General features: G+C 33.0%; 2 protein-coding genes across 4 annotated transcripts in view; both read left to right on the forward strand.

The window, feature by feature from the left end:
* Positions 1-13,280, forward strand: part of LOC105059538 (MADS-box transcription factor 50) — a 21,164-nt gene extending 7,884 nt beyond the window's left edge. For both annotated transcript variants that reach the window (XM_010942865.3, XM_010942866.2), the window contains exons 3-9: positions 10,850-10,931; positions 11,646-11,707; positions 11,856-11,955; positions 12,046-12,087; positions 12,243-12,284; positions 12,549-12,590; positions 12,826-13,280. In XM_010942865.3, the coding sequence (XP_010941167.1) occupies positions 10,850-10,931; positions 11,646-11,707; positions 11,856-11,955; positions 12,046-12,087; positions 12,243-12,284; positions 12,549-12,590; positions 12,826-12,990 (535 nt within the window). In that variant the 3' untranslated portion in view covers positions 12,991-13,280. The remainder of the gene's footprint in view (positions 1-10,849; positions 10,932-11,645; positions 11,708-11,855; positions 11,956-12,045; positions 12,088-12,242; positions 12,285-12,548; positions 12,591-12,825) is intronic.
* A 4,610-nt stretch (positions 13,281-17,890) lies between these two features.
* Positions 17,891-23,576, forward strand: part of LOC105059539 (MADS-box protein SOC1) — a 77,761-nt gene continuing 72,075 nt past the window's right edge. Inside the window, exons 1-2 of one of the 2 annotated variants that reach the window (XM_010942869.4) lie at positions 17,891-18,053; positions 18,139-18,390. In XM_010942869.4, the coding sequence (XP_010941171.1) occupies positions 18,206-18,390 (185 nt within the window). In that variant the 5' untranslated portion in view covers positions 17,891-18,053; positions 18,139-18,205. The remainder of the gene's footprint in view (positions 18,054-18,138; positions 18,391-23,576) is intronic. The other variant, XM_010942868.4, reaches the window with a different exon arrangement.

Consider the following 23,576-nt stretch of genomic DNA (forward strand, 5'->3'; position numbering starts at 1 on the left):
GTAAAAACATACTGTCTCCTTTAGGCTCTGTTTGGCTAAGCTTTAGAATGTCAAAAACCACTTTGTCACCCTTCAAAAATATTTTTAGATAGTACAATGATGTTTGATAAAATATTGAAAAGCTATTTTAGCTTTGTCAGAAAGCTAAAATGGTCTACTTAGGAAAGCTCCATTTTAAAGTTTTTTCCAAAAGTTTTTCTGACTAATGACCGAAATACCCACTAATAAAATCTCATAATTACATCTTATATCATATCATATTATATTATTATACTATAAATATAATATAATCTAATAATAAATTAATATTATGATATATTATAGACATATAACATAATCTATTGTAGTATTATTATATTATTATATTATAATAATATAATATATTTTATTATATTATAATTTATTATTACATTAGATTATAATCCATTATCTTATATTATGTTATATATTACATCATCATTATTTTAATATTATATTATAGTATAATGTTATATTACAATAGTATGTTACATTATATGATAATAATATAATATTATATATTATGTTAATATATAATAATGTTATATTGTGTTATTCTCTACTATACAATATCATATGTAATATCTTTTATTGTCATTTTATCATATCAAAAGTACTTTTTTATTTTAGTTAACAAACATATATTAAAATTTTAAAATACTTAATAAATATGGTTACTAAACAGCAAATAGTTTTTTGTAAAAAATTTATTTCCAAAAGCTTTACTACCAACAGCAATCCCAAACATGGCCTTAATCTTGTAACTTCTAAGAATGATCATATTATACTTTTGGGATTCGATGAAGCCATTCCACAATTGTTGTACTATTGCAACTACAAATCACTTTATTTTTTGATTATTTTCTAAAGGACAATAGGTCTAACTTTGTTCGAGATTACCCTATAAGACACTATCTCAGAAATTACCTTGGATATGCTACTTTGCATAAAGTCTTCTAAACATAAATGTACATGCACCAAACCCTTAAAGTCATAGCTTTGAACATTCTTCAAAATTTGAAATGGTAATTTCTGTTAACCTTCATTCATGATATTTAACTAGCCATAAGAGATCTAAAAAATATGATTCAAAGTTTATCATACAACTAAATCATTTGGCATATAAATCTTAGTTCAAATCAAAACCAATAACTAAGATAATGCGTGTGACATAAATATCAATTTTATATAAAAATAAATTATACCTTCATCTAGTGTAACTTGCTCTTTCCTTTTATATAGAATTCTCTCCAATTGATGACTCAGCATCTAGAAGGAATATCTTTTTATGCTTTTCTACTTCTCATGGCAGTTGGTTGTGTTAATCTGTTTGATTTCTGTATCTATTCATTAACACATCATACTCTAAAATAACCTTTCGATATTTTGATCGTAAGTCCTCATAACTGGCATCAACTTGTTGGTATACATACTTGTAATACTCCTTATCCTCAAAATTTACATCTTTAATTTCCAGATTACATTGTCCTTTGAGTTTATTAATACCAAAAGTGGCTGCTTTCTCTTTCGACTCTTGTTGTTCTAATTCTTTGAGCCCCTATAACCTAACAACCTCATATTGTTCTTCCCCTCAGCTTACAATAATATCAACAAATGATCTTATATACTGCCCATTGTGCCATTCATGTCCATAAGTGGGTTCAGGCCAGCAATCCTAGCATTTTTGTTATGTCTGCAAAAATTACTTTTGATGATATCTCGATAACTTCCTCCTCTGCAATTACCACCACAGAAAAGTTAATCACCTATATAGAATGACTGTTAGTGTGTGTATGTGTGTGTGTGTGTATTCAAAGATAAATTCCAATTAGATTATAACATATACAAAACAAATATGTTCTTCTAGGGCTAATATCATAGAATTCTGCGTCAATAATTTTCACATATCCTACGTGTTATAATTCCATTACTCTTCTGCTAGGTCACTCTGATTCATTTATTCTACCAAATATTAGATTTTTTTTCCTCAAAATTCTTGTTCCAAAATGCTCACTCCATACATATTAATATTATATCTTAAATATTTATGTGCAGAACAATTCCTTTTGCTCTGAATTTCAAATTTTAGTCTTACATGCATAGTGCTCCACCCTATTAATTGACTATAATGTTTTTTCTATACCGCCCAACTAATTTAGACAGCAAAAGAGTAGCTAACCGCAAAATACAACAAAAGTTTACATGTCAGTATAGTTTGGTGTTATTAGGATACATTGTATAGCTAGTATTGTCAACTTCTTTTAAGATTTTCCTCTTTAATTTACTTTGTACAGTAGAAAGGGATTCTGCTTATAGATGCTTGAGCTGACTAGGCTACAGAAGAGATTGAAGCAATCCTACTCTGAGTTATCATTGGAAAAATCCACACTTGAAAAATACACCAGTATTCCTTGATTGCCTGACCGAACTTCGCACCCTTTGATTGGCCTAAACTTTTTCTTTGACCTTCTTTCTCTATCTATTCTTGCTCAATTTCTCTTTCTATTATCAAAGCAATATTTATTGTTTTCCCATAAGTGGTTAGTTGTAAGGGGGCAATCCTTTTCCTGATTGCTGCTCTTAAGTCCATTTGGGACTTGCAGGCTTGGGTATCTTCATCCTATACTAGCTTAGGGGCAAACTTAGCAAGCTCACTAAAAATTAGCTTCATACCGAGCTGCAGTCATATTCTTCTGCTTCAGAGCAACAAATTCTTATTCCTTCTGAGCTTTAACACTAGTAGAAAAATTATTTTCATAAAATGTCTTATAGAGTTTCTCCCAAGTGAAGAGCTTCATCTTAGAGGCAAGTTTACTTTGCATCATCCTCTAATGATCAGAGACTTCTCCCTGCAAAATATAGGAGGCATAGCCATTTTATCTCCTTCCAGATATTTTATAATTGCTAGGGTTTTCTCCGTCCCCTCCAACCAAATCTTAGTCTCCAAGGGTTTAGTAGTACCATGGAAAGTTGGTGGAGCCACCTTCTTAAATTTTGAAATACCACCACACTTCATAGGATGGGCCTTAACCAATCCCGCACGTGGCAGTCCATTAACTGCATTTGCATGTAGCAGTGGCAGTGGTAGTGGCAGTTAACTTTGAATCAATTTTAGTATTTTGAATTAAATTAGTTTAAATTTTAAAATTATAAATGATAGTTAATAAACCATCTAGGTTGTACTTATTCAGAAAGATATGAATTAGTATATTTAAGCCAAGTTTACACAGCCCAAAAGAACAACAACAACAAGAACATGACCTCACTCAATTTCTAAAATAGATCAATCCTATATAATATTTGCTGTAGAAAACCATGTATAAGTTAGATAATTCTTTCAAAAACTAGCGAATGATTAATGGTTTTATATTTTTGTGCAAGACATGATCAAACATCAGACTTCATTATTTCCTAGAGGATATTGCCTATTCCCTTTGCACACACGAGATCAATTGGTGAGCGTGAATAGAGCTTTAAGAAAAGTGGCAATATTACATGCCTTGAAACCTTTTCTTAAGAATTTTTGATTTTTTTTCCTCTACTTTATTCATACAATTTTCTCAATCTTTAGATGAATACTGACAGCCTTTGTCACTCCCACATTTTTTAACAACAATTAGAGTGTGAGCTCGTAATTTAGAAATATTCATTTTGTACCATCTTTTTTCTTTGACATTAATCTTTGCATATCTATACTGAGGGTTCAAGCTTACATTTTTTTCAGGGTTCCCCACTAAACTAGCCTCATCTTTTCCAAAATATTAGCTCCCATATTACTTTTGCAACTTGGCTTCATAAATTTTGGTTTTTTGTAGCATCAGATGACCTCTTTACTTTTAATATATGCTGAACATTGTAACTAAAAAATTATTTGTGTTCGTTCATCCCTTATTGATGCCGCTTAGAGCTATTGGCTCTTATTTTTAGTTGTATAAGTCCCAATGACAAATCTGTAGTACTATTCTAATATCAATTTGGAAATAATATTCTACCAGATGTTAAGAAACTGTACTGAGGTGAAAAGATTACTCGCTTTATCTTGTTTATTACTTATAGTTTCTTTGTTGTCTTTCTGGTGATCATACAAAGTATATTTCTGTAAAATAGTGTTCTATTGCTTGTATTACAACTCCCCATAAGCCTGGCTTTCTTTAAAATCTTCATGAACAAATTTCTATATGAGTGATTTCTGTCTTACAAACAAGTTGGAATCATTGAGGTGATCCTAGAGAGGACACTTCCCTTAACTATAGGGGTCATTCGGTTCCTTTATATTTCATAGGAGTAGCTTAATATTTGGTACAATCTAGACCACGGGCCTAATTCCAAACAAACATTCTACTCTAGCAAATCCGTCCAAACATTAACAAAGAGATAGTGAAGGAACAAGTCAGACTATGCTTAGAAAGAAATCTAAATGTTAAAAAAATGCTTCAACTAGAGATGAAGCCCAAAATAGTCTAAAAAGCTGTTAATTTTCCATTCCTTTATCTGTTCTAGTCTACTTTTGACATATCATGTTGGTAGAAAGTTAGGAAAGGGGGCAACACATGTACTCTTGGCATTGCCACATCCCCAAATTATGGAGCTACTTCACATGCATTTTGTAACATTTTAGCAATCATATATCTATGCTAATTGCAAAATCTAACATTTAAGTGCTATTCCACTCAATTATCTTTTTTTTTTTTTGGCATCTTTTATCCATGCTTCATGAAATCTTGGATAGCTTCACCTAGGTCATCGTATGCTCATGTGTGCATAATTGTACTCACACACTTAGGCACAGATGACATGCACATACAGTAGCAAGGATTGTGGAACCATCCTGTGCTGCTCGATTTGGGGTGTACTGACCATATTGGCAAGGACCGAGACAATTATGGTAATTCAAATGAGAAACCGGCGAAGGAGGAAAAGAGGAAGAAGGAAAGAGAGAGAAGGGGGAGAGGGAAGGGGAGAGAGAGAGGGAGAGAGTGCCACTGGAGTCTATAGGAGGGCCATCGAGGTCGTTGGAGGACTGTCGAGATTGCTGGAGGGTCGGAGGGGGGCCTCCTTTCGATCGAAACAAGGGCCGCCCCTCTTCGGCTCTTCAGCATCCTCGGCAGTCCTCCGGTAGTCTTGGTGGTCCTCTCTCCCTCTCCCTCTCCCTCTCCTTCCTTCCCTCCCTCACTCTTTTTCTCTCTTCCGTTTCTCCCTTTGTCCTCTCTGCTATTGGTTCAAGCCCGATATAGAGTGGCATGAGGGTGGATCGAACTGTGCCGTTGGCCAATAAGTCCAAGTCTCAATATCGATATAGCAAATCTTATATATTAGTATATATACATACACATATGCATTAATTTACTGGTAAATAATCTGGAAGGATTTTTTATAATTTGTTGCTACAGATGAGTGTTATATGCTAGTAAAGGAGTAAGATTTCTTATATTAGACCCAAGATGAAATCAGGTTCGATTAATGAAAAAAGTAATTTAAGCACTAAAAATGGCGACAAAATGTCTTTCACTTAAATACCTCTGACAAGATGAATGATTGAACCACCTCGAAAATATCTACCACTCAAGCTAAGAAAGATATACTTTATATTGTGTCATTTCTATTAATATCTGAAAATAAATTTTACAAACTATAATGTACCTGAAAAGTGTTATTAATTATGTATTTTCATAGCAGATACCCTTGGGTACATTTAAATTTTAAATTATTGAGATGCTAAGATAAATGGAGTCAAATAAAAAATTATCAAGTAATGCTGTATGAAGTTTGTTTCCTGAGTGATCGCATTGGCACACAGGCACTACCTTAGTAGTAGTCCAGATCCATTGCCTACAGTCAATGGGCTATTTGACAATTAAGCTTCCATCTTCTATTTGTCCGCTAATATAATGCTCTTAATTAGCTATATATTAACTAGCCATTCTCCCTGTGGGAGAATTGCCCGTACCTGGTCATTTGAAGTCAAGAATTGGTGTCTGGCTCTTGCTAGAAACTCTATTTATGGTGATATACCTTTTAGGAAACTTGCCCTTGTTTCCAAGCATTTCCTCATTCTAGTTTTTGGGAAGAATTTCTTTCCCATACCATCCACTCCCTCACTTATTCCTGCATCTGTGAACTAAGATCTAGCTGATTGTCTATATCAGCAGACTTCTTCCAAACTTTCCTGGAGATAAAATCTATAGAAAGTTTCTTATACTTGAATATTCATGTCTTTTATGAGCAAGGGCGAGTAGGCAAATCCTTCTTGGCGAGTAGGCAAATCCTTCTTGGATAGGTTGTGTTTGACTTAAATTTGGCTAATAAGTGATAGGGGCTCATTTGATTAGACAAAATAGTCAAGTTTGAGCTTGAAACTAAAGCTTAAAATGCCTAAGTTGAGATTTGCTAGCTTGCTCATTTTCTCGTGCCTAAGCTCAAAACACACACATAGAAATCAAAATCAATTTTTTTTATCTATTAAAATTTAATCGCTATAAAGAAGACTCAATCTTTAGTGAGAACTTTACTTGCTAGTATCTACCAACCATGAGATCTAACAGCCAGATAGCTAAAATGAGTAAAAAATTTAGCTGACTTTTGTGTCTCTTTGAAATCCATGGGGGAACTCTGGGTCTTACCATACATGAATAGCTCAAGCTAAGGTTTAAATTATTTAAGCTAAGCCTAAACTCGACTCTTAAAGGCCAAAACAATTGAGCTTAGCTTTCTTGTGAAGCGGCTAACCCCCAGTAGGTATATGTAGGATTTGAACCTAGGAATTGGTACCAACCTCCATTGTTCTACCAACTGAGCTAGTTGGAATGGGATGGCAGATCTGCCCCTAGATTTTGACCTTTGGATATATATATGATGTGCACATGGATAGGATATGGCCCTGCAAATTCACATATAAAATAGTGTTTATTATTTAAACAGCTGTGGAACTTCCAATAGACTCAAGAGTATATTATTAATTACCCCATAAAATCAGAGAACCTCAATTATGTGACCTGACATAAGTGCTCAAAGAAAAGTCCAATATAAAACAATGTTTACATGGCCTAAACAAGGACATGCCCCAGTGTACGTCAATAAATAAGCATATTAAAACTCATTTAGGTTTGCATTTAAATTCGAATAAACTCTAAATATGTCAAATTTAAATTGATCCAGTTTAATAACATGGGGGTCATGGTATGATTTCGAATTTATCCAGTTTAATGATGAGGTGGTCAAATCACATGAGCCTCATCTAGTTAAACGATATGGTGGTCATTTTTTTTATTTGTCCAGTTCAACGGCACATTGGTCATTTTTCTTTTGGGATTTGTCCAAGTTAATGACATGATGGTCATTTCTTCTTGGACTAGTCTAGTTTAATGATATGGTGGTCACATTATTAGATTATTCTAGTTTCACTGTATAGTGAACATTTTATGTTTGAATAAAAAGATTATGATGAATCAAGATTCATTATCTCGATTTCAGATCTTATACCGGTACCATCCTATTATGATACCAATACACTCCTATACCATGAGATGGCGAGACATATTGAATGTTGGTATGCTATTGGTAACAATCGGTATGATAAATTTTGTTCAATTTATTTAGGATTGCCGTACTCTAAAAATTTTGTGGTTACATCTTTTTATATATCTCCAATTTAGTGAACTTATGGCCATGTCATCATTGTGTCCATTTCAGATCTGGTCACTATTATTTGATTTAGATCTGGGTAATAATTTTTATACCAAAGGCACCGGTCAGATCTTGACCACTACATGAATCTATTTTCATACATCCCTTATTTTTTCTTGTAGTCTTTTTTTGATTTTGGCCATTTGAATTGATTAATTTGATCTCTGACATCAAATTATCCATAGACATGTTTTTGACATCAAACTATCAGTAAACATATTCCTGTTAGATTACCCATACATGGGCTTGTGACCAACTCTGGGTTAGAAAATATTTTTTTAGTTTTTCCATGTTTAAGTGGTCTCTGAGTTGTTTTTGCAGAGTATGGGGGACCGTACTGGCATTCAGTCATGGTTTCAATATAAAATATTACTAATAGGTACAAATGAAACATCACCTATAAATCATATTATGTATCATAGAATTAAAGATGTATGGTTCTAGGATCTGGATGTCGGTGTCTAGGTAACACATTGAATATAAAACAACTTTAGATGTAATGATATTATAAATCTTAAAAGAATATGATATAACTATATTTTTTAGCTAATGTAAAACAGGATCCATTAGGAATGATGATTAAGCCCAAGCTTTACCATCTCGTTACCAAATCCTATGCGGGTACTATCTTATTACAGTATCGGTATGTAGTACGGTGTGATAAAGTTTAGCATATCGAGTGTTTGTATGGTATAATGTACCTGGTACAATGCGGTACTAACCGGTATGGCAAACCTTGGTTAAGCCAAATATAATATATATGCATCTATAACATCAACATCTATAAACTTCATTTGGTCATAAGTCACACCTAGATGATAGCATTAACATCGCAAGTTCTAAATGAACTTCCGTTCTTGAAAGATTAACCTTCACTAAATGTCCAAAATACCTTTCCTCCTCACCTTCAAGGGTATATCCATGAAGTATCTTGAGCATACCTGAGAAATATTCCGAGTCCTTTTTAAGTTCAGAAAATGAAAGATACTTGGAATAAATACCTAGAATGGATCCTATCCATATCTAACAAGTACCAAGCATGACACATATCAGATACAAGCACAGCATTAATTTGAAGTATTTGTACATCCTAATCATTTGCCTAGAGCATAAAGCTAGGCCCATCGGTTAGATGGTTTGAGAACGCTGATCATTGAAAAATTTTGAGCATGACACCTTCATGTTACACGATATCTTCTTTACAGGAGCAAGAAGATAGTGAAGAACAACGCAATTGAAGAAATGAGAATACCACAGGCAAGTCAATAATAATAAAAGCCAGTTTATGGCCTGTGACAAATGGATCAAAATCCACTGCTGATTTCAGCAAAAGCCTCTATCTTCGGTAATTTGAGCAAGTGCCTGCAAGTTAAAATAAGGTAATACATGGATGTTTAAAAGGGAAATTCTGGAAAATGGTTCCAAAAACTTTAGTACGAATGCTAGAAATCCTTCGGCAATTTTGGTTCAATGATCAGAACTGGCATATAAAATTGACAAGCTCGCATGCAGTAAGTTATGACCTGAATTGGCATGCACTGCCAGATAAGCTTATTCGCTTCCATCACTATAGTTCTAAATTCTATTTCCTGTTTCTACATTAGATTCAACTTCCATATATGCTGTACATCAGGATAAAGTGGTTAATCAAGTTCTCGGCATGAAGAATGAGTGCATGTGAGCACATATGAATGGGTTGGAAGTAGGGTATGCTGAACCGGTACCGCCGGCCGGCCGATACGGCTAGCCGGTGGTATGGTTCGGTACGGTTTCGTACCATACCAAACCGATGAAGACGACCCAAACTGGAAGAGAAAAAGAGAGAAAGAGAGAAATAGAGAGAGAGAAGGAGGAAGAAAGAAAAAGAGGGAGGGGAAGGAGCCGACGGGGCCGCCGGACGGCCTCTGGCTGGCCGCCGGAGGGCGCAGTCCTTGCGCGCGGCACCGCGGGCATGAAACAGAGGCGTCATCCCTGTTTCGCGATTTTTTTAAAAAGATAGTTTTAAGTGAAGCCGGCAAATAGTTTGCCGACTTCATGATTTTTATTTTTATTTTTAAAAAATCTATTAAGCTGCGTTGCCGACTTCATGAGTTTAAAATTAAAAAAATAAAAATCAAAACAAACCGTCTGTTTCGAAAAAGAAGAAGGGGACGGAGTCACTCCGTGGCTCCGCTCGCGCCACCGCCCTCAGGCCGTCGGCGTCTGTTCGCTGGCCATCGGGGGCCTTGCGATGGAGGCGCCGTCCGTTCGATAGGTCCCTCCCCCGAGCACTCTCTCTCTCTTTCTCACTCTCTTGAAAGCCCTATCGGGCGATACAGGGTTCGGAAGCCCTCCGGCAGCCGCAGTCGGCCACCATCAGCCTCCGGCGGCTCCCACCTCCCTCTCCTCTCTCTCTCTCTCTCTCTCTCTCATTTTCTCTTTTTTTCTTTCGTACCTCCGGTGTACCGAATTTATCGGCCGAATCGTGCCGGTTCTCTGCCGTCCGATACGATACGGAGTGTACCAGCCGGTTCGGCACAGTATGACAAACGCTGGTTGGAAGTATTTTTCCTCCCGAAAAAGTTTGTAACATCATTGGATGTTTATAACAGTGACTTAGGCTTGGTCCTTCTCTCACCTGATTTTTACCGGGATCCACCTATCTTATTTCTCAAAACAAAAATGTTGAGACTATTCTACTCCCCAAAATATCTTGCATTTTTCAGTGCATTAATATGGTTCCGGCCTTCCTGTTTTCCTTAAAAGCTATATTAATTGTGTTTTCTTGTATGAACCATATTGTTTGATTGCCCGTTGTGGCTATTAATATGGTTCTGGCCATATTATCTCAGTTTATATTGATCTATGATGGTATGAGTTAATGTACCTGTAATTTGCTTACGGAAGCGTGTCCTCTGTTTGTAAATTTATATTTTGTCTTCCATAACTTTAAATACTAATTTGTGACTTGGCTGACTCAAATCATGATATATTTTAGTACTCTATTTTGTCCACTTAAATGGGATAATGGATAATTGGCTGTTTGATTTATTGCTTTATGAATGTCTTTTTCTTCCAAGAATGATATTTTTGATTATTTGATGCCAATTTTGTCAGCCAAATCTAGTTTGAACTGATTATTTTTCTTTTTTTCACTGTGATTCCCCAGCATTCAAAAGACAGTTGATCGTTATTTAATGCACACAAAAGATGTCAACATCAACATCAGAGCAACGGAACAAAATATGCAGGTCAAGAGGGATTCGCTTTTTGCTTGAAAAATTAAACCCATCCTATTATCTGACTCAAATGAGATTGACAGTTATTTTTGTATGGCATGTTGCAGACTGCTGTATAAAGTAGATGAGATATATAATTCTGATCACTAAGGGTGCGTTTGGTTACACCTTTTGATTTTTGATTTTTAAAAAATATTTTTTATTTTTTTTATTTTTGTTATTGAGTAAAAGCAAAAAAGCAAAAGATATGTTTGATAACTACGTTGCTATAAAGCAACAAGCAACATTTGGGGATGGCAGGTGAAGAGCTCAACAAGGGAGAAGGATTCGAGAAGGGAGGGAGAAGGGGGTGGAGAGATGAAGAGCTCGACGAGAGAGAAGGGTTCGAACTTTTTACTTTTTGGTTTGACATTTTAGATGCAGGGAAGCAAAAAAAAGTAGAAAAGCAAATTTTGGAAAGCAAAAATTTTTTGCTTTGCATATAAAGTAATTATTTTGATTATTTTGATTTTTACTTTTTGCTTTTCATGGTGTTACCAAACATTGCTTTTTGATTTTTATTTTTTAAAAATTAAAAAATAAAAAAAAATATTTTTTTAATGACTAACCAAACGCACCCTAAGTAGTGCACCAAGCACAAAACTTTTCAAATTAAATTCAAGCATTCTGCCATCATGATTATTTTTGTCAAGTCTGTGTCCTCACACTGAATTGTTTGAACTGCAGCAATGGAGGGCTGAAGCTGAAGCCATGACAAAGAAGATTGAACATCTTGAAGCCTATAAAAGGTTAAGCTTTGAACTTTAATTATAGCTTACTTCTACCGAAAGATGATAGATGATTTCCTGTTGCTCAAATTATGAATGAACAAGAAATATTTCCAATAATAGTTTAGAGATAACATTGTTACACTTAGGAGATTAAAGTATAATGCAGGAAGCTATTGGGTGAGGGTTTAGGATCATGTTCATTAGAGGAACTCCATGGAGTAGAGATGCAGCTGGAGCAAAGCCTAATCAAAATCAAGGAAAGAAAGGTGAATCTGAATGACATTCATTTCATTTGTTCTAATTAAACCTACAGCAATAACATTATTTACCATAGATGCTACTTGTATTTTATCCAGTATCACATGCTGATGGAGCAAATTGCACGGCTAAAAGAAAAGGTAAGCCTCTTTCATACTTCCTAAGAATAATGGAGGGAGAAGGAGATCCTATCCCCCACCAGTCAACTCTTTCATATTCGAATAAAACGTTCCATTTTTCCGAGGACTAATCATACTAATAAAGAGTTCCTTTTGCTTTTGCTCATCAAAATCAGGAGAGGATTCTTTTAGAAGAGAACTTATCATTACGTGGAAAGGTAAGAGTGAGTTGATACAGAATTATCCTTGTGATCCATCATCAAATCAGTATGTCCAAGAGTTCTTTCAGTTTCAATGCACGGCCTGGTCATTTGTGATAGTTAGGCATCCAATTAAATTTGGCCCCCTTTCTTACTCTTCTTGAGAAGGAGACCCTATCCCCCACCAGTTAAACTCTTTCATACTCAAATAAAATGTTCTAGTTTGCCAAGGACTAGTCGTACTAATGAAGAATTCCTTTTGCTTTTGCTCATCAAAATCAGGAGAGGATTCTTTTTAAAGAGAACTCATCATTACATGGAAAGGTAAGAGTCAGCTAATATGGATTATCCTTGTGATCCATCATCAAATCAGTATGTCAAAGAGTTCTTTTAATTTCAATACATGGCCTGGTCATTTGTGATGCTTACTTATCCAACTGAATTTGCCCCCACTAAATTTCTCATTTCAAGAGAACTGTGCCCATGGTGCATTCGGCATAGACCGGTGCATCATGATAGGAGCTCAGCCCTTACTAACTCGAAATTTCTTTATCTGTAGTGCAAGACAGAACCTCCAGTACAACTGATAACTCAGGCATCTTCAAATGGTGATGCTTGTCAAAATATGGAGGTAGAGACTGAGCTGATTATTGGAAGGCCAGGAACCTGTGAGGCTAAACAACAGGATCATGTTAGCCTCAACAAGCAGTGGTCGCAGGTTTAGATCTTGCTCTCGATTATACACACCTCCGAACAATAAGTTCATGACACGCCGATTGTTTAACTTTTCTTAAAATCCTAAATCCTTACAAAGATCTGGGCAATGGGACATCAAAAGGTCAAAATAACAGAGTGAATTATTTTCGGTATTAGATGTCAACATGCAAATTTGTCAGCTGAGGCAAGAATTCAGAATATATGCATATCATCATCTGTGTGATTTGGTGTGAGTAAAGAGATGATAATTTCAAATTTCTTGACCGTTCCAAAATTTGGACTTGTCAGAATTTTTTATGTATTTGTCATATAATTTTATGTATTTGTAACGTATATAGTGGTTTACAGTTTGAACCGCTATATACTGGAAACATAGAAAGTATGCAAGTGCTCTGTGAACATTTCTTGCAAGATGCAATAAAAAAAAAAAAAAAAGCTATAAAGAAGATTCTCATAAAAATGGATGTTGGATTGCATTAATGTATAGCTTTGTTAATAAAAATGCGATGCATCACCAGTTTGCCAAGCTTCCCAATTTTCTATGGTATTTTATAACACTAATTCCGAGACTAATTCATACTAACTCTTGGTGCTTGTTATTGGATTTTGATCAATGCGACACACCATTTTCATAAACGTCTTGTTGGTAATAACATATATAAAAGTGTTTCATAAGATTTTTTACCTTTAGATCTTTATGTAAGGCATTTTGTTTTCATCTTTTTAAGAGGAAAGATAGATAGTGCATCATGTTTAAAATACAAAGCTAAAGCTGAACCACAATAAAATTCAGTAGTACTCTACCGTTACTTTGAGAACTACATATTAACACTGGTTTCATAGACCTTTAACTATTTGAGCAGAGGGTCTTTTTTTTTTTCCTCCCTCTAGTTATATTTTTTGGTTGAGAAATATATGCTAGTATTTGCATGTTCTAAAAATTTTGTATACATTTGTTTCATTATTTTGATGATCCTTTTAGTAACCAAAAGATCATACAAATACTTTTCACTCCTTTTCTTAGTGGAATGCTCAAAAAAAAAACCATAATGTCATTTTTTTCTAAGAAGTGCAACCATACTCCCACTATCCATAGAAAATATGTCCTTTTGACCATCCTACAGCAAGCAATAGGAGTGGCCACTCCATGAATCCTTAGCATCTCTAGATGTGATATTGCACTTCCATAAGTTAGACAAATTAGTTTTGCAGCTTTTGTATGGATGACTTAGTTATTGTGCATGCATGGTAACATAATGGTAACATATTATATCTTCTAATGAAGTTGAGTTGAATCTATATTAAATTATGTCTTTATCCATCATGGTCTATGAACCTAAAGTTCTTTGTTCTATGTGAAATTTACACAAGATGCCAACCGCACATTGAGAGATGATACCCCTTGTTTGATGCTTATGTGCCTCACTTCAGAAGTATCCATCATGGTCCATGATCCTAAAGTTCTCTGTTCTAGATGATACCCCTTGTCTGATGCTTATGCGCCGAACTTTAAGAAGTATGATTTACTTTTAGGTTTGCAGCAAAAGCAAATTGTAGCCCTCAGGAGTTTTGGGATTCACATCATGTACAATGCATTTCAAATATTTGAACTTAAATACATACACATACATGCATATTATTATGCTAAGCTATATGAAAAGATATAAATTTTTTTTTGATGAAAAATGAAAAAGATATAAATCAAAATCTATTTTATCGATTGTGATTTATATATTATGGTTATATATAAGGATGCATGTGGATGTATAATTATGAAATCAAAAAATTTAAATAATATTTTTTGATTAATTTTTTTAGATGAAATTCTGGATTGTGATACATGGTATTAGAATGGGATCCATGATTTATATGTACTAAGAGACATTGATGTATAGGTCCATTAAAATTGACTGAGTCAATATGATGTTTATAATTAAATTTAAATAAATTCAGATGTCTAGTTTGATGAAAATATTAGAATTTTATCCGGAAAAAATATACAAAGATGCATGCAAGTGTCCGGAGCCTTGCTGTTGCCTATCGGTATTTTTTTTTTTTCCCCCCAATACGAGTGATAAAACCAACAATTTGGACGAATGGCAGGGCAAAGTTTGACAATGTGCGTCGCACGACATCCTAGTCTCCTGCCGGATCACTGAGATCGTGGCAGCTGCCACTACAGCATTACCTTTTCCGTTCTTAGTGGACCCCACGCCACGTCAGACCTAAACGTTCTGGAAAAACCCGACTGGAGATAAAAATTCTAAGCAACGTGCCCAGGATCGCTTTGTGCGGGCCGCTTTTTTGGGGAAGTGAAGTTAGTTGAAGCCGGGAATAAGCTACAAAGCAACCTCCGTTATAATGTTACGGAGAAATTCTGTGCACCGCCGGCGGTGTAGAAAATCCGACGCGGACAGCGCAGTTTTGTGCGATTGTTTCGTATAGTCATTATTTTTTAATATATTATATTAAATTTTAATATATATTAAATATTTATAAAAAAAATTTATTTAAAAATTTTATATGATAAAAATATTTTTATTTTTAAAAAAAATTATGATATTTCGTGATATATTATGGTCCAAAAAATCATAATATGGTTCAAGATTTTATAATATAGAAAAGATATTTTTGTCCAATCATTTTTCAATACGTATTTAATATTTTAAAAAAAATTATGATATTTTGTGATATATTATGATCCAAAATATTATAATATGATTCAAGATTTTATAATATAGAAAAGATATTTTTATCCAATCATTTTTCAATACGTATTTAGTATCTGCAGATCGATTTGTTCGTTTAAAAATTTTGTATGATGAAAATATTCTGATTTTTTGAAAAAAATTATGATATTCTGTGTATATTATGATATCTTGCATTATATTATGATATTTTGTGGATAAAAATTATGACTTTCTGGATGTAAGATATCATAATATGAATATACGATGTCATAATTTTATCAAAGAAGAGAGATATTTTTATCATATAAAATTTTTAATAAAAAAATGATTTATAAATATTAAATATATATTAAAAATAATAATTATATGGATCAATCAGATAAAATGATATATTTTATGTTGAATTTTTTACACCGTCCTTTGTGCACAAAGAATTTGCCAATGTTATAAAGCCCTTTTTGATACTTTATGACCACCCCCTATCGTATATATTGTACATAATAATAAAAAAATAATTAATAATAATTATTATAATAAATTATTTAGCATTATAATCATTATACATCTGTACTATTTTAAATAAAATAATTTTAATATAATTTAACTTTTCTAACCAAATTTTATTTTAAAACTAATATTTTTAAAGTACTGTTATGTAGATTATTTTGTTTATATAAATTTTTTTTAAAAAAAATTAACTATGCGTTGGAGGTGTTACATAGTAAACTATCAAGTTAATATAAAAGAGCTTGAGAAAATTTTTATATTCACATAACAAAGATTTCAAAAATTATTATTTTTGATTAAAAATTAAATAATTCAATAATTATACTATCATTTTTTTGTTATTATTTTTATTTTATAATAATAATAATTATTAATCATTTATCTGCTTACTGCTTAGTTCATCGATCCAAAACAAAGATTGATAGGATGATACATGCTACCAATTGGAATTGGGGATAATGTTTAACCAATTATCAATTTTTATATTTATCAAAAAAAAATATCAACTTTCAAATACGGTCTACAAAAAAAATTCTAATATTTGTATATTATTAAACATAAAATCACATAAATTAAAATAAAGTATAATTGTTGTATAATAGTTAATATAAATTTTTGTAGGCATTTATGATCTAATTTCAGGAAAATGGGGCATTCGGAATGGAGAGCAGACAAAACCCATAAAACGCAATGCCCGCGGAAACCTAGGAAACTTCTCCCCTTTATCCTGCCCGTTTTAGACAATGGGAGAACGAGATTAACCTAACCACGTAGTAAATTATTTATTTATGATAATTAATAGAAAAAAGAGGAAAAATAATTAAAAAAAAAAAAAGCATCAGAGTGGACGCGGTCCACAAGGGGGTACCACGTGATGCGGTGCGACCGAGGTGGCGGCCATGATGCATTCAGGCTTTCACGCGTGTCGACTCCTTGCAGGGTGGTCGTACGATCTCCATCAATCCCCCCTCGTACGACCCGGGCCCTCCACCAAGGCCTCGGTCCCAAACCATAATTTCTGCGACCCCCCTCCACCCATCCGCTGTTTGCATTCAAACACCAAATACCCTAACAGCCGCGTGCAGATTGCTAAACTAGTCAGAAATCCGACACGTCAGAAATAGAAGAAAATAAAGCTTTCCCTTCTTATTCACCTTTAAACATGCCGCTGTTTGACTTTTCCATTGTTGAAGTAAATAATATAAAAAATATAATATGAAATAATGATTATTATTTTTATTTGTACCTTCTTTTAAAAAATAAATATTATTTTCAAAATTTTGTATATAGTCCCAAAAATTATTTTTTATGTAATAAAAGGAGGAGAAAAAAACAAGACCATTATTTTCTATCATAGAACCATATTACGATAACTGTTGTTCTAATGATTATTTTAATATCAAACTTTGAAATGTTATTATTAAAATAAACAATACGCTTTGGCTGGAGTATATTATAAAGGAGAAATTATTAGATATGTGGATCGTGGCCCCGTAGATTTAGAATGAAATTATTATTATTATTTTTAGTAATTCGATGTTGGATGATTTTATTCTAGATCCACGGTGGATTGGTCCACCTAATAATTTCTCGTTAAAAAGGGAGACGTGTTACGGAAAACCTTGACATTTCTTTCCCAATAAGGCATAAAAGTTAGGACTTACAGCGAGATATTATTCTCTTTCTTATCTCCTGCTCTAATCCACGAAAGGGTATTCTGATCTTAAAATTCCACCAATAGTAAAGCAAGTGGGGGAGAGAGAGAGAGGGAAACGAGAGGAGGAGGAGAAGAAAAAAAAGAGTTTTTTCCTCTTTCTCTGAATCCACTCAAGTCTCTCTCTAAATTGAGAGTCCTTTTGTTTTGCCATTTGTGGTGAGTCCTGTGATCTCTTTCCCATTATAGTTACAGCTTTGTACTTTGCCTCTTCCTCGTCCCTTCCTAACCTTTCCTTGTATAGCCTCTTTATCCAGGAAGAATCTAACAAAAAAGGAAAGAAGAGAGAAGATTAGAGATCATATATCATCATGGTTCGAGGGAAGACGGAGGTGAGACGGATCGAGAACGCGACCAGCCGGCAGGTAACGTTCTCCAAGCGCCGGAATGGTCTCCTGAAGAAGGCCTTCGAGCTCTCCGTCCTCTGCGACGCCGAGGTGGCTCTCATCGTCTTCTCTCCCCGAGGAAAATTGTACGAGTTCTCGAGCTCCAGCAGGTCCTTTCTCTCTCGCTTTCTCTCTCAATATGATCTCTCTTGACCCTATCCTTTATGAACTTTACTGTGTCCTTCTGAAAACCAGTACAGTACTCCTCCTGCCTTTGTTTCAGATCTTGAGGTAGGTTTTGGTGTAAAGACGGGTTTGAGGACAATACCTAAGTACTCGTTGTTGGACTGGTTTTCTTGGCACTCAGTGTTGCTTCTCTTCTTTGTGTTTACTACAAAGGATCTTATGATGTTTATGGTCTAAGTTTCATGTTTTCTTCTGGGAAAGGGATGGTTTTTTTGGGGGTAAAAGAACTTCACTTCTGGTACAAGAATCTGTACCATTTCTGCACCCAAATGGGTTACTCTTCTTGCTTAAGATTGTGAGATACACACCATTGTTTTTTATAGCGATTACACACACAAATGATAAGGATAAGGAGACCCTTTTGTGACGACTAGAAGATTCGCGTGAGTGATTGGAAGGGTCAGGATATTTATATTTATCGTTTTGACGCATCTACTGAAGTACCACGGAAATAATAGGTAGAGAGGTCTGCTACAGCTAGGTTTAGAAGTCGTACTGTATGTTTTAGATTTAGTATATTTATAGTTCACTTGCGGTTTAATATCGTGTGATATGTACTACACCTAACCATGGTTTTGGGTGGCACTGGAAATGTCAAAAACCAAAACTGGTTCGGGAATTTAGTCCGGAACTGACTTTTTGGGGCCATATTAAGCATGTCTGAGAGCTATAATCCTATTTCTTGCCGTATCTTTATTTTTTTTTAATTAAGAAGAATCTATTTTTTCTATATCGAACTCATATTTTTCACGCGATTTTTGCAATTTTATGTTTTAAAGATTTTTATTGGAAAGCATACGTTTTGGCATAAGTTTTTGGCTTTCAGAAACTTGAATGTCATAGGCATTTAGATTGTCATAAGTTAGACTAGTATCAAAACTTAAAATGATGTATCCTTTTCCTAAGCCTGATTTTTTTTTTTTTTAAGTGTATCTAATAATCAAATATGATTGTTTTATTCTGAAACCACCAATGATACGTTAAAAGCACCTGAAATTATACGGTATGCTATAAAATCATGTCTTATTAATTTTCTTGACTTATTTTCGTGTGTTTTCGGTACTTTTCATTAGTCTCTTCTTTTGGCAGGAGAAAATCGTTGAAATTGAAACCAAAACCACAGAAACTGAAGCTTGTTTTATTCCATCAAAATAGAATCAAAATTGAGTATTCAATCTTGGACCGAGCAACTTCATAATTTTTGTGGGTCTATTGTAGTTAAGGGAAAAGAGTAATGAAGAGAAGAAAAAAAAATGCATTTAAAGATTTTTAATCTGAAGATATCTTATGTTCAAACAACGTTTATGAGAAGAACTCTTCCATCCAAAAGGGAATTTCTATTTTATATTCGAACTATCGTTGGAAATATCTAACGCTTTTATGGTAGACAATTTAATGCATCAAGTACTATAATGTGTGTGTTTCTATCTATATATATATATAATGTGTGTGTGTGTTTGTGAATCTCTCTCTCTCTCTCTTCTCTGTCACACAGAACACAAACATATTGAAAACTTTTATCATCTACTTTGTTGGCGAAAAGTAATCTCAGATATAATGTAAATATGGGATTTATCATTGCATCCATTTTGTTTATATGTATTGAAATTGATCCATTTGGTTCATATGTCCCCCCCTCCTCCTTCATGCTCTATGTGATACATAGAACTACCAATTGTTGTGGACCTACCACGAACTATAGAAGAACTATGGTCCACTTGGAAGAACTAACTTTCATGCTGCCATCTAAAGTCCAAATGAGATTGCAAGATAGTTGCAGCTTGCTAGAGCATTTGGAAGGAATGAAACAAATATATCTTTGCTTGGGAAGCAGATTCCCTTTTTAGACTCCTTCAAAAATTCCACGTGCTACTGGAGGCTAGGAATGGCTGATGAGCAGAACAAATCGAGTAAGGAACTGTTTTGCAGATGTAGTTAGCTCTGATCAGTGAGAATATATCTGATTGGAGTTAATAGTTATCGGAGTTAATAGTTTTCAGGTTCCTATCAAAGTTCTTAGCAAGAAACCCAAACCTCCTTTCTTTTTTCTTTTCTTTTCTTTCCTTTTAACCATGATAGATTCCTGACCTACCATGGTTATCTTCCTTTCTTCTTCATGTATATATCCTATATACATTTCCATTTTAATAAAACAGGTGGTTTTAACCTCTCTTACAATAAAAAAAAACTATTGTTGTGGAGCGTAAAACTTTTGCAATCCTATTCCTTCAATTGTTTCCATACGTACTCCTTGTCTTGCTCTTTTCAACCACCTTCTGTTGTAAACTAATGGCCTATTTGGCCAAGCTTTTGGAGAGGAAGAAGCTGCTTATTTTTAAAATAAAGTACTTATTTTGAAAAAATAAGGTGTTTGGCCAAGCTTATTTTAAAAAATAATCTGCTTCTGAGTTGTAGTAGAAGCAGTTTTTCTGCTACGGAGAGGAAGCAAAAAATTGGAGCTTCTCCTTAGAAGTAGAAGTAGAAGCAAAAAATTAATTTTTTTAAGATAAAAATATCCTTACTCAAAATCATGTATGAGTTATTCTCCTTCTTTTTTGGGATAAATTTTCAATATTTAGTGAATGATGTATTTTGATGTATTTTGATACATGTATATTATCATATAAAAATTATGTAAAATGTTCGATATGTATTATCTTTGATTCAATTGTATTTATATTGATTAAAATTTTTAATATATTTTTTTATTATTTTATTTTTTATATTTTAATTAAATAAAAATAAAAAACTTAATTAAAATTAACCATAATGAATATTTAAAATTATTTATCTATTTAAATAATATTAATTGTAAAGTAAATCTATACATGTCCTTTTTCATAATTTGACAGTCAAAAATATTTTTTTTGAAAGATTTGTCAAATACAGATTACTTCTCAAATACTAATAAAAGCGCTTATTAAATAATTTTGCCAAACATAAACTGCTTTTCTCTCATAGCACTTCTTCTGTAACTCTATTTGAAAAGAAGTCATTTCAAAATAGGCTGATTTTCACAACTTGGCCAAACAAGCCCTCAGTGATTTGCTTTTTCCATTAGTACTATTTTCTTTTATTGTAATAATCTAAAGCATAAGAAATTATCTGATGCCAAGTCAATGCCATAAGCCATCATTAATTTAAGAAGAAACTCTTAGATGATGGGAAATTAGACAAAATCCTTGTTTCCTCTGAAAGATATGTATGAAACTATCCTTGTGAAATAATAGACATGGAGTTTGTACTTCTTCCATAGGAACTTTTTGCACTGAAACACTTACATAAGAGCAGCTTCTGGAGTTCATGCATTATCAAGTCTACCCAGTTGAAAAGGGGTTCTATGAACTGTAATTGCCATTACTCCATATCTTGCATGAACTAGTTATAATTTATAAAAAATTACATGTGAGGGAACATAGCTTGTGGGCATGTTCTTCCTACCATGAAAGTCCACCCCTAATTCCATAACTTCTTTTTCCTCTGTTATTTCTTGTTCACTATATATGAAATAATAAACTCTAGAATAAAATAACCATTTTTTTTCTAACTACTGGTGTATCTTCCTGTAATTGGTGTCTGGGATCTAGGCATAGTTTCTGGTTGGTTTTATATATTAGATTTATTTTTAATATTTTTCTAGTTAGTTGATTGTTGTACTATATAGTTATATCTTTGCTGGATTTTTCCTGTTATAGTTTACTAGCTTAGTTTCCAGTTATCTGCGCAGCCATGTTCCCTTCCATAAATAGATAATCCAAAAATATTAATTTTCCTTTATGTGGCTCGCATTTTGAAGTAGACATGCAATGACCTCTGAAAGAACTTCTGCATAGGAAAACACTCTATATCAATCGCATCGTTTTAACCTACAGTAACATGATTCTGATATGAAGATGAAACACAATTGCTGCTTTTCACCCGAAGCATCTTTTGTGATCTTGATGAAACACAATTGCTGCTTTTCACCCGAAGCATCTTTTGTGATCTTGCTTAATTACTTTCACATCTTTATAATAACTAATTCTTTTCCAAGCTAAGATCTTCTTGGTTCTCCACTTCACATATGCACTTCATGCTTTTCATTGTGCAATTGCAAAGTTAGTTAATCCATTTAATTTATGCATTGCATGATTGTGTCTCTTTACAGCAAAACTCAATCTGATAACAACTGAGAAAGTGAGAGTGTAGAAAAAAGATACCTAAAGAAGTAAAGCTAGAATAACCACAAATACATTAAAATGGCATTTGGTGAAGTAAAGCAGAAGAATCACAAATAAATTAAGAAGGCATTTGATTGGGAAAAGAATATAACGTATAATGTTATCAATTAGCACTACAACAAAAATAGTTTATGGCGATGAAGTTTTAGTAATGCTCACAAAAGAGTATTACTATAAATACTCTCTAGTGATGATCTTAAAAAATATCATAAAAGATATATAATATTGTAGCACTTTATCAGGAATGTTACTAAAAGTTATTATATAGTAGTATCTTATAAATATCATAAGAGGTTATATTCTATAGTAATGATTTTAAAAATTATAATTAAAAATCTATAATATTATGATGGTTATTTATAAATATTACTAAAATTTAATTATAATATTATGATGGTATCATGTAAGAATAATATTTTATAGTTAAATAGAATCTAATTGGTAATATTTATAATTTTATTATTGAATATTGATTGTTTATCAATAAAATAAACTTTATCCTCTATGTATCATTATATAATTAATAAATTTTATTATTAATTATTTATGAATTATTTTTATGATAAATTAGTATCATTGCAAACTAATTTGAATTATTTTGTGATGATAATATTTAATTACTAAATATGTATTTAAACTTGGTAGAAAAAGATATTTTATATATTTAATAAATTTTAAAATTAACATAATTTCAACTATATGAGTCAAGATAGTTTAATAATTAAATAAAAATAAATTTTGATATGAAATTTACTATCAATATTGAATGCACAATATCATAATCAAGTAATGATCTATGATATAAGTACTAAAAAATCTATATGAAAGTAAATTTAATCAATCCAATCTAATTTATATTAAAAATATATAAAAAATTAAGAATTACTTAT

Source organism: Elaeis guineensis, chromosome 16 (assembly GCF_000442705.2).
Source record: "Elaeis guineensis isolate ETL-2024a chromosome 16, EG11, whole genome shotgun sequence".
Taxonomy (NCBI): Eukaryota; Viridiplantae; Streptophyta; class Magnoliopsida; order Arecales; family Arecaceae; genus Elaeis; species Elaeis guineensis.